Genomic DNA, 14,925 nt, shown 5'->3' with positions numbered 1-14,925 from the left:
GCAGTTTGCATGTCAAAGCCACTCACTGTATGACAGGAAATGAAGGGGGGCATGAGTCTTACTGTGTTTCTCTTGGCTTCTGTCTTGGTGCTGGCTTTTCCTCTTCTGTTTTGTGGTAGCTGATGTCAGAGGAGGTTACTTACAAAGTGTACGGCTGGTCTGAATAAGACAAGTCCTTATGTTTCACATCAGCATGTTCTGGAAGAACTTTCCCTATCCCGTCACCTGATCCACAATTGGAGGGTAAACAAAGGCCTAGTGTGCACTTCAGAGACTAAGGTACCAGGAACTCCCTTGTGTTTAAGACAGGCTTTCTTCCCATTTTAAGAGCATGGCTGACACTCTCTAACCTGTTCTTAGGATCCCAACAAGGGACCAGAGAAGATGAAAACCCTTTCTGATCTGTGTCCAAGAATTTCTCAGCTACAGCAGGTAATTCCATTGAACAAGTTAAATTCTGTCTGTAAATTGGATTTGTGTTATGTAAATAATAGCAGCTGCTCCCTGCCCAGTAATGTCTAATCATGATTTTTCATGCATTATCTCATCCAAGATAATAGAAACTGTTGCACACTCATCTGCAGACCAAGCGTAAAATTTAAATTAAACACTCAAATTAACCTGAAGTCTTTAGAACTGAGCAGGAGGGTGTGTTACATTTAGTTTGCTGAAATGTTTCCTACCTGCTTGTTTTGCAAGTCAAGTTGGTGCGCCTGTACAACTGTCGCACATCTTGAAGGAAATGCATGTTTAGTCTTCAGCAGGTTTAAGCAATGACAGCATTGAGAAGCCTGTGATGCGGGCTGCCCCTGACATTAAGTGAAAAGGAAGCAGGACATTGACTTAAGAGCGAAAAATACAAACAGTCATCTTTCAGCCTGGCAAAGCAGTATCAGCATAAGGTCCCTTGTGGAGAATATGAATTCCAGAGGGAATTCATACAAACACAGCAGGGAAATGGGAAAACTTAAGGAAGATGCAGAGAGGTATCAGCCATGAAACTCTAGGATTACCGAAAGAATCTCTTGTGTATGAGGTAGGGCAACATAAGGCAAGCTTTCTATTTGCTCCTGGAATAGCATAGTGTGGCCTGTTGGATACATCAGTCCTATGTATATAACCGAACATGCAGAAATCTGTTCAGTCAGACGCCCGAGCTGTTTTATGACTGCAGAAGGCATCAGTTCCTATTTTTGCAAGATACTGTAATTTCAACTCTACACAGATCTCACTGTCCCACTCTCTTCAGTCTAGAGGAATAGTGTCTCCTTCAGCAGGTCCCAAACCAGGGCTAGCAATCTATGCACCACCCCTCTTTCAACATAACCTTTGAAAAGAGATTTGTGCTGACTTTTGTTCAAATACAAGTATTTGTCTAAAAGAATCCACCTCAAATACTACAGCTGCAGTAAGTGGCAGGATCCCTTCCTTCTACAGCAGTCCTAGGCAGAACCAAACAGATGAGAAAGTTTACAAGTCGGTAGGTGCTCCCGGCTCTTGGCCTGTGCTGCCACACATAGGTGCCCACGTGACACCATGCTGCATCAGTCAGAAGAGGTGTCCTTGCCAAGAGTGTTCCCAAGCACAGTGGCTGCCAGGATCCTGGAGCAGCCCTACCTGCCCTGACCTGGTGGTGGGGGCCTGGCAGTGGTATGCTCTGTGCCCAGAAGACTCAGGCTCTAGGGCTGCCTTTCAGACACCTTTCATCAGCACACAAAGGTCCTGTTAGGAGAGAAAACTCTTTGTCCTCCCATTGCTGGGGCAGTACCAAGCCAGGCAGTGCAGCCAACAGACCAAGAGACCTGATGAGACCCAAGAGAAACTGGGTACAGCTTAGCAGCAATCCTCTCCAAGTCATGAGCAGTTAACATGCTGGAAGCAGAAGCCACTTTCCCTGGCCAAATGCCAAGCTCTTTCTCTGAAGAACCCTGATGCTGACTTCACGCCAGCACCAACCAAAGGAGCTTAAACTACCCTTCGGGCTTCCTGGGGAATCAGGACTTGGACTTCAGTGAGTTTCTGCTGGATCCCTTGTGATCTGTGGAGACCTTCTTCCTCCATAATAGAGAACAGAATGAGATGGAGCAGTTTTGCCAGGAAACACTGCTCCTCCTCAGGCTCCTGGGCCACGCGCTCGCTCAGGATTACCACGCTCAAAGCCATCTGTACTGGGGAGGGGAAAAGGCAGGCTGCAGTTCTCATTCATTGTGACAGCTTTTAGAGTCCGCTTTGATCCAGTAACAAATCTGAGCAATGTTTAAGGTGGTCAGGCAAATGGCAACATCATAGTCGTGGTGCTTCCAGCCACTTCAGCCAATGGTGCCCTGAGAAGACCCTGATCAGCTTCCTCTCCCATTTGTGTCATATAGAGTCCCACACTTTCCTATGCACCCCAGAGCCGGACGCGCCAGGCCTGGCATCACAGTGCTGGCAGATGCCATGGACCATCTCATCCTCCATCCCACAGATGCAGTAGACTAGCTCACCCAGCTGGTCACTGTCAAACCCCGAGAAATTAATCCTCTTCCCAGCCATCTTGTCCGCTGCTGGAGCTGCCATCAGCTTCATGTGCAGGCACCGGTGTGGCCTGCACAGCTCCAAAAGGGTTTAGTTATAGTCCATGCTGACCGATTTGGGACCCCAGATCCAGTCCATGGGCACTTGCATACACTGCACCTGAGTCCAGCACATTGCCAGCCTCCCCATCCCTGTCCCATTGCCAGCGCCCTGTGCCAGCGTCAGGAAACCCACCTTGATCTTCTTGGCCCACTTCATGTAGTCTTTGCTGTTGTGAATGCAGTGGGCAGTGGTGAGGACATGCCACTCAGACACCAGCATGCCTGTGCAGCCTGTGGAGATCTTAATGGTGGCAGAGGAAGGGTAGTTCATCAGGAAGTTGTTCCTGCTGATGAAAAACCACCTATCTGCACCATGAATCTGCCACTTGTGTTGCACATGCCACTTCCACCATCTCCTCTCCATGCCACTTGCCCAGAGGCTCACTTTGACCATGGTGCAGGTGCTGTTGGGATACGCTGTCTTGTAAGAGACATACTCCTGGACATCCTAAGGGACCAGGGCAGCCTCCCGCCAGGTGAAGGCATCATTGCAGCATGTTATTAGTTCCAGGACAGGCTGTGACAAGAACCACCCTTTGGCTAGTTGCAGCATGGACCAAGGAACAAGAGTAGGAACCAGGCCACCAGCTGCAGCGCAGGGAAGAAAGGAAAGCAAGAGAAGAGCAACCACCTGGCAGCAAGTCATCATGCCAGACCTGCAAAGGCAAAGCAAGGAGACCATTAAGCCTGCACAATTACAGAGCCAGCTACCTGCTGCAGCTTGGGGCTGGCAGGATTATCGGATGCACACAGCCTCATGCCAGCTACAGGGTCGTGCATGCTTAAGCTTTTACCACGGAAAGCAGAAGGGTTGGGACTTGCCTGCAGCAGGGTGAGTAAGAAACGATAGGAATCTCACCTGGCACCAGCTTTGATCTCCTCGATGAGGCCCTGCAGCGCAACCAAGCACTGCTGCAAAAATATCACGAGTTGATGAGTTTGCTCTGTCACGCCAGTAACCCCATCTGTCCCGAGATGGATTTCCTGGGTGCCAGGGCTTGAGCCCCACTGATGGATGCATCCCACCCAGGAGCCACTGCAGCTCTGCTGCACCAGCTGGTCACTTGCAGAGAGGACAATCTGACCATACCTGCTTGCTGGTCCTACAGGGAAGAAGGCAGCGCATTAACTCCTCAGGTTGAAGTATTTGGTGTAATAGAACAGTGTGGACCAGCCAGCCTATTTTAACTCACAAACAGATCATTGTACCCAAATCTGCTGCTACATCACCACGTGCCAGGTCCACCTCTGTTCTGGCAGGGAAGTAATGCAGAGGGCAGGCACTGCAGTGCCAGCTCCTCCTCCAATGGCTCAGCCCCCCATCTCCATCCTGACCCATGCCTGCATACCCACACAGGCTCCTCTGGGCAACCCCCCAGGAAGCTCTTTCTCAGCAAGCAGCTGGTGTGCAGAGAAAGCTGCTCTGATATCTCAGCCAGGAAAGCCCCATGTCCCCTGAAGAGGCAGCTGGGGTGTGCGCCGGGCACGTGGCAGGGCATGCGGTTATTAAAGCCACAAGGGACAGGGTGGAGCAAGGCAGAGTAGGAGGATTGAGAGCCACCAGCTCTCTGCACTCCCCGCACCCTGACCCGCCAGTGCAGCATCCCTGGCATGGCCCATGACCAGAGCACGTCACTGTCAGCCGGTGGCTGCAGCCAGGTCTCTGCTGCAATGCCGGCCCAACTGCCTCCCACCTCAGCACGGCTTGGGCCAAACACAGCCAAAACCAACAACCCTCCAGCTCACCTTTAAATCCAGGGGCAACAGCAACAGGGAGATCATAAACCAGGGCCTGGCAGTGACTCCCAGAGAGGCTGCCTGAGTTCCTCCCCCCAGCTCCACAGCCAGCAAAACAGCACTGAAACCATAGCCGGCCCTGCCTCCCCTACCTGTGCTCCTGCCCAGTCTGCCCAGCACCCATGCAGTGGCAGAGGTGCAGGCAGGGGAGCAGCTTCTGCATTGTTTGGTTCTCTCCAGAGCTCTGCCAGCTACGCTGCTGGGGCTGGAGACACCCTGGGGAGCCCAGAGCTCAGCCTACGCTGTGCGCCTGGGTGGCAACTCCCTGGCTGATGAGCCAAACCACAGGAAGCTGTGTGCAGGACTGAGGACCGGGCCTTTCGGCAGCAAAGCCAGGCTCTGCTTTTTGCTGTATTTTTCTCAAACCAGAAAATGGCCCCTTCCAGACTGGCATGGGAGGGGAAAGCCCACCCTGCAGCCCCCAACACCTGACAGCCTTCACCCAGGACCGTGCTTCCCTCCCAGCCCCTCTCTGCTTCTTGGAGCCCAGGGTTGCTATCAGAGCATCTCAGCAGGCCACACACAGTGTGTAGACAACACACTGGGGCTCCGGCTGGCTATTGTTCACCCACCAACTGATGCGCAGAGATGTATAGTAGTGCCAGCAGGGCCCAGGAAATGCAGAAGTGAAGTGCTGCCCAGTGGAGGATGCTCCATGTCTGGAGTTCTGCCAGTCCCAATGGGTGTCCAGGATAGGACACCAGTGCCTAGCACGGGACCAGAGCAGGTCCCACAGCCCCAGGCACAGCCCTAGGGCAGGGCTCCCAGCTCAAGGCCAGGGGTCAAGAAGAGCTGGTGGTGTAAGGCCTTCACCACTGACTGTGCAGTGACTCTGCTCCATTGCCGACAAACAGGGAAAGATGCCAAAACCATGCAAGAGCCATCTGCCCTAAATTAGCTTATTTTGTAAAATAATGTTAGGACTGATTTAGACCAGAACAGAATCTGGGGAATCATCATCATCTCACATCGATGCAGCCCAGCTCCTGGCCATGCTTCCTCTGCAGGCCATTGCTGGAGCCTCCAGGAGATATGGACTGAGAAGCAGCCCTGAGGAAAAGGACTTTGGAGTGATGGTGGATGAGAAGCTCAACATGAGCCAGCAATGCACCCTTGCAGCCCAGAAGGCCAACAGCATCCTGGGCTGCATCAAGAGGAGCGTGGCCAGCAGGTCGAGGGAGGTGATTCTCCCCCTCTACTCTGCCCTGGTGAGACCCCACCTGGAGTACTGTGTCCAGTTCTGGAGCCCCCAACATAAAAAGGACATGGACCAGTTGGAGAGGGTCCTGAGGAGGCCACAAAGATGATCAGAGGGCTGGAGCACCTCTCCTGTGAGGACAGGCTGAGGCTGTTCAGCCTGGAGAAGAGGAGGCTCCAGGGAGACCTTATAGTGGTCTTCCAATACCTCAAAGGGGCCTACAGGAAAGATGGGGGCCTGTTGTGACAGGACAAGAGGTAATGGTTTCAGAATAGAGGGAGGTAAATTCAAATTAGATACTAGATTTTTTTTTTACGCTGAGGGTTGTAGAACACTGGAAGAGGTTGCCCAGAGAGGCGGTGGATGCCCCATCACTGGAAACACTCAAGGTCACTGGATAAGGCTCTGAGCAACCTGATCTAGCTGAAGATGTCCCTGCTCCTTGCAGGGGGGGTGGACTAGATGATCTTTAAACCTCCCAAACCATTCTGATTCTTTATTTCCAAGGTCTTTACTTCAGCCGCTGCCCTGGGACCTGGTGACACACTCCCATGCAGCACAAGGCCTGCAGGGCAGGGCCATGGCGGCCTAGTGTCCTGCCCACAGGTACCAGCAGTGCTGGGTTGAGCTCGCCTGAGCACTGATCTACAGGTTCCTGGCTCACTAGCCCAGGGCTGGTAGCCCAGTCGGCGGGTTTCAGGCAGGGAGCTGACCCAGCACAGTCAGCTGTGGCCAATCCCTGCTCTGTGCTGGCACCAGCCTGGCATCAGCACATGGGGTTCTGCCTGGGGGTCTGTGGCCACATGGCATTAACACAAGATGCAGAAGGACCAACAGAGCCAAGCATTTGAAAAACATTTAGTTTAACAGGTATAAAAGTTGACATTAAAACATCAGTTATACAAAGGCATGTGAGGTTCGACACTGGTATGGCTACACTGTGGACATCTTCATGGACACCCAAGCTAGATGCTCACACCAAGCAGCATGGCTGGGACAGCACAGGGCTCAGCATGGGATGCAAAACCCAGATGCACAGAGGGTTTTGGCCAGCTGAGCCCCATGCTGCCAGGTAGCACTGGACTGCTGGCAGTACCAAAACGAGCTGCCCCAAGCCTTGTCACATGGCTCCAGCCATGGCTGCCATATACACGCCCAGCACCTGGAAAGCATGGACAGGAGGTGGTAACCACAGCCACATGGACAGATGGAACTAATACAGCTGCACCATCACGTGGGGCCTCCCACGGGAGGGAAAGCAGCATTTCTGACATCAGCTTCCACGGAGGGAGGGCCATGCTGGTGTCACTGCCCCTCACAGGGTTGGGGGGATGGCAGACCAGCCCTGGGCCACCAGCACTCCCACTCAGCCCGGAGACTCATCTCCGTGACCTCTGCTCTGCGAGGGGAAATGGCAGCACACAACCCGGCTCCACAGTCCTGACTCTGGGACTCGCTCCCTGTGGGAGGGGGGATGGATGTACTGCGCAGATCATGATCTTGTCCCCCAGCGGGAATACTGGCAGAGGTCCATGGAGTGCCGGTGCCTGATCCCTCAGACAGCAGCAGCCTGGGGGCCGAGGTCCAGTCCAGGGTGGTGCAGAGGCTTTTCTACTGTGGTACAGGGTTCTTCTGCATTTTTTCCTTCCACACTGTTCCGAATCCCGTAGCTGAAGTAAATCATAAAACCTGCAGGACAGTTTCCGTAATGAAATGTGTGGCAGTGGGCTGCCAGTGTAACAGGCCCTCAGGGGAGACTCTGCGGGCACTGCACTCCCCTCTGCAGGACACCTACCCACAGCCATCCAGACAGCAAACCGCACCCAGGTGCCGGCACTCAGCTGTACCATCAGCAGGATGTTAATGAACATGCTGAAGATTGGCAGGAGTGGGAGGAAAGGTACCTGCAAGGGACAAGAGGTGCCATGTCAGCTGTGCCTTGAGGGACTTGGCTGGGCTCAAGAATGCTTCTGGCAACAGAGAGATTCCACTCCTGCCACAGCCCAGAGAGCACCTGAGCACCTGCATGCTGGGGACTGCATCTCAGAGAGCCTGGGCCTTCCTGGATGGTGACTGCCCAGCAGTGAGCCCTGGCAGTGGGGCTCACCACTGGGCAATGGCCCAAACCCCGACAGGGGTCTGTCAGAGTGCAGACACCAAGCTGCTGGGGGCTGCACTCACTTTGAAGTTCAACCGTGCGTTGCTCTGTGGCTGCCTCCAAACGATGATGGTGGGAATGAGCAGAGCCAGGAGGAGCAGCACCAGGGCCACAATCCAGCCCACGCTGGCGTCCTTCAGCGCAGTCACCTTGAGGGTCAGGACCATGCAGATGACCGTGATCAGTATGGCTGCAAGAGAGGGGGCAGTGGGGAGGCTGCATGGCATGTGGACCTACCTGGGACCCTGAGCCTCACCAACAGCTTGGTTGAGGCACCCACTCCTCTCAGTCAGGTATGGGTCCAACATGTGCTGTCTCCAACACTCATCCCACAGCTTCAGGAAAGCACTTTGGCAGGGGAACTTGCCAGCGCAGGAAGCCGAGGGGAGCCTGCACTCGGCTGGGCTTGAATCCAGCTCTCATGCTTACCCAGACCTGGCTGAGCTGCCCCGTTCTGGCTACACAATGAAGCTATTGATGGACAGATCAAACCCTTCTGGCTGAGCCCAAGCACTTTCAGGGGGCCTGGGACCACTCTCACTGGGTGGCCAGCCTAGGCCAGGCTTGTCACAGGGAACTCCTGTGACCACTCGCACATGCTTGGCTCAGCACCCACGTCCTCCATCAGCAACCCTGCACCCCAAACCCAGCTGTGCCCTGCACTTGGCACCCTGCTCAGGGCAGAGCTGGTGCAGCACTCACTGCTGCTGGCAACAGGGCAGGCAGGCCTATGCTGCCTGGCCCCTCTCCTCCACCCACCGTCCCTTCCTGGCTCTGCGGAGATGTGCCAAAACACTCTGGCCCCCGGCAGAAGGGAACATTGACCACCAGCTCCCACTCACTCACCGATGACCGAGACACAGATGTAGACAATGCGCCCTGAGAGCACAGTGGGGGTGTCTGTGGGTGGGTTGAAGAGCATCGCCAGGGACAGCGTCTCTTTCTGCTGGGCACTGGCAGCAGTGACACTTGGGTTCATGATCACCCTCTCTTCCTCATTCCCATTCAACTCCAGCATTTCCATGGTCTTCGAGGAGTTCAGCTGTCCAGACTGGTACCTGAGCAGATGGAACAAGCTGCAGCAGAACTTGAAGAACTTCCCAGCCCAGGGGGACAGTGGGCAGCACCCTCAAACCCCTCCCACTCCTCCAGCCCCACATGTTGCTCTGGCAGTGGCACGGCAATGGCTACCCCACAGATGTGCTCAGAGACACTGTGCAGGCTCTTGTGAGCAGCCTCCATCTTAGAGGCTTGATGCTTCCCTGGGCTGTATCCCCTCAGGAAAAAGCCATGGCCCTGAGCTTGACACAAAGCACATCCACCCCAGCCACCGCCACGTGAGAGGAGGCACCCACCGGAGGATGAGCACACACACTGCCACCAGGGAGTAAGCCAGCAGTGTGCCGATCGACATCAGATCCACCAGGTCCTTCAGGTCAAGCAGGAAGGCCATCATGGCTGCAATGAGGAAATGCAGCACGAGCATTACTCCAGACCACCGCGGGGCCAAGTGTGAGGTGGCAGCCAGGAGCCTTACCCGCGAGGCACCCCGAGGTGATGGTGGCTGACAGAGGGGTCTTTGTGCGGCTGTTGATGCTGGAGAGGAACTTGAAGAGCAGCCCATCCTCTGCCATGGCATAGATCACACGGGGCATGGGGAACATGGAGCCCAGCAAGCTGCCGTGGGGAAAAGATGGCCACACTCACCACCCAGGTGAGGATGGGACTGGCTCTGTGCCAGGAGCAGGACAGCAGCTGAACAGAGCAAATCCCCAGCCCAGCCAGGATGCATGCTGCTGGTCCCCGTGCTGTGCCAGGTATTGGAGACAGTCCTACCTGGTGGAGAGGGCACAGAGCGAGCCGACAGCAACAGCATAGCGGGCAGGCTCCCAGCCCACTGCCTTGAAAGCTTCAGGCAGTGGGCTCTCCTTGTTCAGGAGGAAGTAGGGTACCATGAGGGTCAGGGCTGTAGAAACCCCAAAATAGGCGATGAAGCAGATGAGGAGGGACACAATGATGCCAATGGGGATTGAGCGCTGTGGGTTCCTGGCTTCTTCCCCTGTGTGGAGACAAGGCAGAGTCCATCCCTGCTCTACGGTACAAGAGGATGAGCCACAGCAAGGACTTTCCGTGGCAGCATGGGGCTGGGCAGCAGCAATCAAGGACTATTGGAGAGGAGGGGTCCCCAGCCATGCTGCTGCGCTGGCAGAGGCTTCAGCACTGCACTGCCAAGATGAGAGATGTGTGGCCACAGCCCCAGCTTCCAGGCATGTGGCTGCCCAGCAGCTGGGCTCACAGCCTGCCAGCCTGTGCCAGCCCTCTTTCCCCAGCCAGGAGCTCCCGCTGCCCGCAGAGCTTGCCGAATGCAGATCCTCCATGCATGTAGGCACAGTGACACAGCCACTCTGCCCTCTGCCCTCCGGCCTTTGCAAAGGCGTGCTCTCCCACTGCACCACGCTCCCTAGCAAGGGGCTCTGTGGCTGGCATAGGAGGGAAGGAGGCAGCTGCCGGGCAGCCCCTGGAGGCAGGGAGACACAGGCCTCCTGGCAGGCACAGGTCAGGCAGAACAGCCTGTACCAGTTACCCACTAAGTAGATTCCTGGGGGATGAGAGGAAATTAAGAGGGCTCCCTGCACTCCAGAGAGCAACGTTTCTGCGTTAACTCAGTCATTTAGAAAAATGTTGCTTCAGGCTGGGAAATAACCAGGAGGCATTAGCAATTCCCAGTGCTCTCACAGGCTCAACTTGGCAGCAGACAAGCTCCCTGCTGCCCCAGGAGCTGCCTGTGCAGGCAGGGTGCAGTCCCGCTCCCACTGCGCGGTATAGCAAGCCCCTTTTCCTGAGCCAGGGCAGGCTGTGAGCCCTTTTGGGCTGGCCCAGCTGGGGCCAGAGCTGCTGCAGAGAAACCTCCCAGGAGCAGTGGGATGGGCTGTTTCACACACCACGAAGCATCCTCCCCAGCGAGGCCCAGCCAGCTGTGCTGAGAAAATGCCCACACCACCGTCACCCAATGCGGTACCTGTGGTGGCGATGCAGTCAAAGCCCACGAAGGCATAGAAACAGGTGGCAGCACCAGTCAGGATCCCTTCCAGTCCAAAGGGGACAAACCCACCAGAGCCAAAGGCTTTTTTACTGGAAAGGAGGAAGGAAAGCAGTTGCCATGGGGTGCATGGAAAGCAGAGCCAGTGCCAGCCCTGTGCCAGGCCCTGGCCTCGCACGGTTGCTCTCCTCACCTGATGTCATCCAGCAGGTCCACATGCGAGTAGTTGATGTAGTCTTCCTCTGAGAGCCGCCAGTTCTTGGTATCTCCCTTCACAAAGCCAGAGATGATGACGAAGCTCAGCACCATCAGGTTCACTGCTGTGAAGATTTTGTTCACAAGGGCGGATTCACTGACGCCAAAGGCCAGCAGCACTGCAGGGATGGAAAGGATGAGCCCAGTGGGCTCCCATGCCACCACCCAAAGTGCCACAGAGCCGCTCCTACACACTCACCGGTCAGCAGCACAATCAGGATCAGGGCGAAGAAGTCTGGGTGCTCAGCCAGCACCCCTGGCAGGTGCACTGTGGTCTTGTTCATGAAGAAGGTGGAGATGTGGTTGCCAATGATGTTGTCAAATGCTGCGCTCCAGGCTCGAGCAACACTGGCTGTGCCTGGTCAATGGCAAATCCGTGCATCACCCCGAGCCCAGGGCAGAGCAGCACTGGCCACCCCTACCCCACACCCTGCTCCTACAGCACCATATGCTGCCCTCCCAAGCCCCTCACGCTGACAGTTTGGTCCTGGAAGGAGCCCAAGCACACATACCAGCACCTTGCCTGGCCCCATACCTATCACGTAGGAGAGGATGAGGTTCCAGCCAGTTGTGAAAGCCCAGATCTCGCCAACGGTGACATAGCTGTAGAGGTAGGCAGAACCCGTCTTGGGGACACGAGCCCCAAACTCTGCATAGCAGAATCCAGCCAGTACTGATGAGAGAGCAGCCACCAGGAAGCAGAGAACTATGGAGGGACCAGCAATCTCCTTGGCCACCTCCCCGGCCAGCACGTACACACCGGCCCCCAGCGTGCTGCCCACCCCTAGGGCTATGAGGTCCAACGTGGAGAGGCAGCGAGCAAAACGCGTGTCTTCGGAGCTCAGATTCACCACGCGCCGGCGGATCAGCTTCTTTGCAATGCTGGTTATTTTTCCCTCAAACATCTTGTACTCTCGTGGGTGATGCTCAGCTGTTCAAAACCCCTGCAAGAGAAGGGACCGTAGGAGCATGAATCTCAGTATCCTGCAGGCAGCAGGACCCACACTGCGGGGAGCAGGGCAGGCAGCGATGCCCACAGGAGCTGTGCCTGCTCCCAGACGACCCATCAGCACCAAGCCCCCACCACGCTGGTGGGGCAGAGACCATGGTGGCTCCCTCCAAGGCACCATGGGGCTGCACGTACCCTATCTGCGCAGGCCCTGCACCAGGAGACTGAGACAGGGATGAATCCAGCGGGTCCACGGTAGGAAAGAGGTCCGTTGCACAAGCCCTATGTGGTCCCCACCACAGGCACCTGGGGCACATCCCAGAGCTTGCCCAATGTCTCCCAGCAACTCCTCACTGATTTGGCAGCCTCGAGATCTCTCAGCCCAAACTTGACTGCTGACACATCTGTCTGGCCTGGTGCATGGGTGTGCACAATAGCAATGGCAGGAAGACAAAGCATTCCTCCAGCAGAGGATTTGGCAGGCTGGACTGACTCACTGGGATGTGGCCATCCCCACATCTGCACTACACCCTCAGCAGGGATGCATGGCCAGACACACAGCATGGGCCACCGGCACACATGCCCCGCATGCCAACAGTGTTTGCCAAGCAGCCCACATGCTCTGCAGGCTACAACTGCCCTAAATATGTGACACCCCCCACTACCCTTGCTCACAGCAGCCACCCATCCCCAAAAAGCTCTGGGAGATGAGCACCCTGTGGATCAGTCAGTCGGCACAGGGTGAGAGGATCTGCAAGGAAAGCAGGTCTGAATGCCCACAGCCGCAGCTGGCACCCTGTGCCCAGTGCCGGACCACCCACCCACCAGCGCCTTCTCCCCACCGGCTGCTCCCTTCTTCGGGAAACGAAACCAGCCATGTGCAGAGGGCAGCACTGACACCATCCTGTATGGATTAGTACACACGAGGATAATTTTGTTATCCTTTTCCACTGAGAGGGATTATCAGGGTCACAGCAGCAGCCATCAGCTCGGCTGCTTCCCCATAACCAGTAAACCAGCCATTTCTGGAGAAACCTCCTAAGCTGGCATGAGTCATATGCAGCCCTGGCCCAAAGGAGCCGTCCCAGCCCAGGGCAGCCCTGGGCCAGGTTTCAAGGGAACAAGTGCTCCAGCACTGGCACGATCTCCAGCCACTGCCCAGACAGCTCTAGCTGCCTTCCCCTGTGCCGCTTGAGTTGTCCATGGATTTCGTGAGCTGACCAAACTGTGAGCACAGGGCTGGCGGCAGAAATGTGCTCAGCCCTTATTTCCAGAGCAGCACAGAGGAAAAAGCAAGAGCAGCACTGAGCAGGAAGATGTGAGACAGCTTCCCCTTCCCAGCTCCCACGGGCCCTGCTCGGATTCACTGTGCCCGGTGGAAGGATCACGTTAAGCACCCAGACCCACACCAGCACCTCCCAGAGCTGACACAGGGCTTGGAGCTCAGCCCACAGCCTGAAAGCGGTCTCGCAGAAAGCCACGCCGTCACTCGAGATGGAGAGCGCGCAACCAGCTACAGGTGGGCAGAGAAGGGGAGAAGCAGCGTGTGGGGCGACAGTTCCCGCCAGCCGGAACCAACTGCTGCCCGCCGCGGCTGGGGGCAGGGGCCGAGGGTCGCCAGCCCCCGTTCGGGACCCTCGCCCCCCAGCCCCCGCGGGGACATCTCCAGCCCCGAGGAGCCGCCAGCCACGCTTCGTCCCGCCGGGGAGCCCGGGGCTGCGGACGGGGACGGCGGGACCGGGACGGGGCATCGTGGCAGGTCCCGGCCGCCGCCCACACCAGCCCCACGTGCGGGCGGCGGCTGATGCAAGCACGGTACCGGTTGCGCCAGGCCCCGCTCGGGCCGGCGGCGGCTCCCGCCGCGACTCACCGGTGGCTCGGCTGGGCTCGGTGCGGCTCCGTAGGGCTCGGCTGGCTCCGGGGCGGTCCCGCTCAGCTCAGCTCCGCTCCGCTTCGCTCGTCCTGGGACTTGCCGCTGCCACTGCCGCCGCCGCGGGGTTTGAAAGGCGGAGCGGCAGTAGCAGTGAAAGGCGGAGCCCACCAGATGCCAGAGCGCACGGCACCGGAAGCCATCGCAATGGGCCTCCCAGAGCGGCCCCCCCGCTCCGTCCCTCCTCCCCCGCCGCCCCGGGAGAAGAGACGCACGGGCGGGACCGGCCCCGCGGCCGCAGCGGGGAAGCGCATCCCCTCCCAGCCCGGTTCCCCGCGCCCTGCCGCCCCCCCACCAAGGTCACAGATTTAAAAAAAAAAAAAAAAAAAAGTATAAACTCGAGTCATAAATGGCACCAGAGCGGGGAGCCAGGCACGGCTCGGCTCCCGGGAGTGCGGCTGCTGCGGGCGGCGACGCCGAGCCCAGGGGAAGGGATCGTGTGGCCGGCGGCAGCAGCCGGACAACCCCCCCGGGAAACGCCTCGGAGGGGGCGACTGGGGGTTCCCCGAGCCCAGATGTGCCAAGAGAGCAGAGCCTGCCCCGACCCTGCCCCGCCGCAACACGCCCCTCTAGGTGATGGGAAACACCGGTCGCGGGAGAGCTGTTGGGCAGCCGGGCCGGCAGACTCTTTCCCCGCAGGCAGGCTGGGACTAGCCCAGAAACCCGCTCCTGATGCAATCCAGCCTCCTGGTGTCGTGAGCGCCCGTCCAAATTGGCAGCGATGCCAAGGAGGTGAGCCAGCCCCTCCTCGGCATGGCAGGCAAGGCTCTGTTCCAGCGCCGCTGCCGAGGATGCAGAGCCAACAGACTTCCAAGGCGTTCGCAGCAGAGAAGGCAGGAGCACGGGGCAGGGTGCGACAGGCTCCGCGGTGGGTGCCTGCCCACCCCGCCTCCCCTGGGGGTGCACACACGAGGGCCGGGGAGACAAAAAGTCTCCGCTCAGCAAGATGACTTCAACGCAACGGAAACAGTAACGCAGCA

The 14,925-nt window shown here is 57.2% G+C and overlaps 1 protein-coding gene and 1 pseudogene across 1 annotated transcript; both read right to left on the bottom strand.

The window, feature by feature from the left end:
• Nucleotides 1-2,198: 2,198 nt before the first annotated feature.
• Nucleotides 2,199-3,398, bottom strand: LOC104477788 (serine protease 23-like; annotated as a pseudogene).
• A 3,053-nt stretch (nt 3,399-6,451) lies between these two features.
• SLC7A3 (solute carrier family 7 member 3) lies at nt 6,452-14,155 on the bottom strand. The gene is made up of 12 exons (XM_086756537.1): nt 13,886-14,155; nt 11,602-12,010; nt 11,266-11,424; nt 11,005-11,185; nt 10,791-10,903; nt 9,608-9,830; nt 9,309-9,448; nt 9,127-9,229; nt 8,618-8,829; nt 7,795-7,961; nt 7,409-7,517; nt 6,452-7,302 (listed from the first exon to the last, which is right to left on the bottom strand). The coding sequence occupies exons 2-12, from the start codon at nt 11,969-11,971 to the stop codon at nt 7,169-7,171; spliced, it is 1,911 nt and encodes a 636-aa protein (XP_086612663.1). The 5' UTR covers nt 11,972-12,010; nt 13,886-14,155; the 3' UTR covers nt 6,452-7,168.
• Nucleotides 14,156-14,925: the final 770 nt, after the last annotated feature.

This window comes from Chlamydotis macqueenii, chromosome 11 (assembly GCF_036417535.1).
Source record: "Chlamydotis macqueenii isolate bChlMac1 chromosome 11, bChlMac1.mat, whole genome shotgun sequence".
In the NCBI taxonomy this organism is placed as follows: domain Eukaryota; kingdom Metazoa; phylum Chordata; class Aves; order Otidiformes; family Otididae; genus Chlamydotis; species Chlamydotis macqueenii.
The sequence above is the reverse complement of the archived record's forward strand: the minus strand, read 5'-3'. Positions and strand labels throughout refer to the sequence as shown.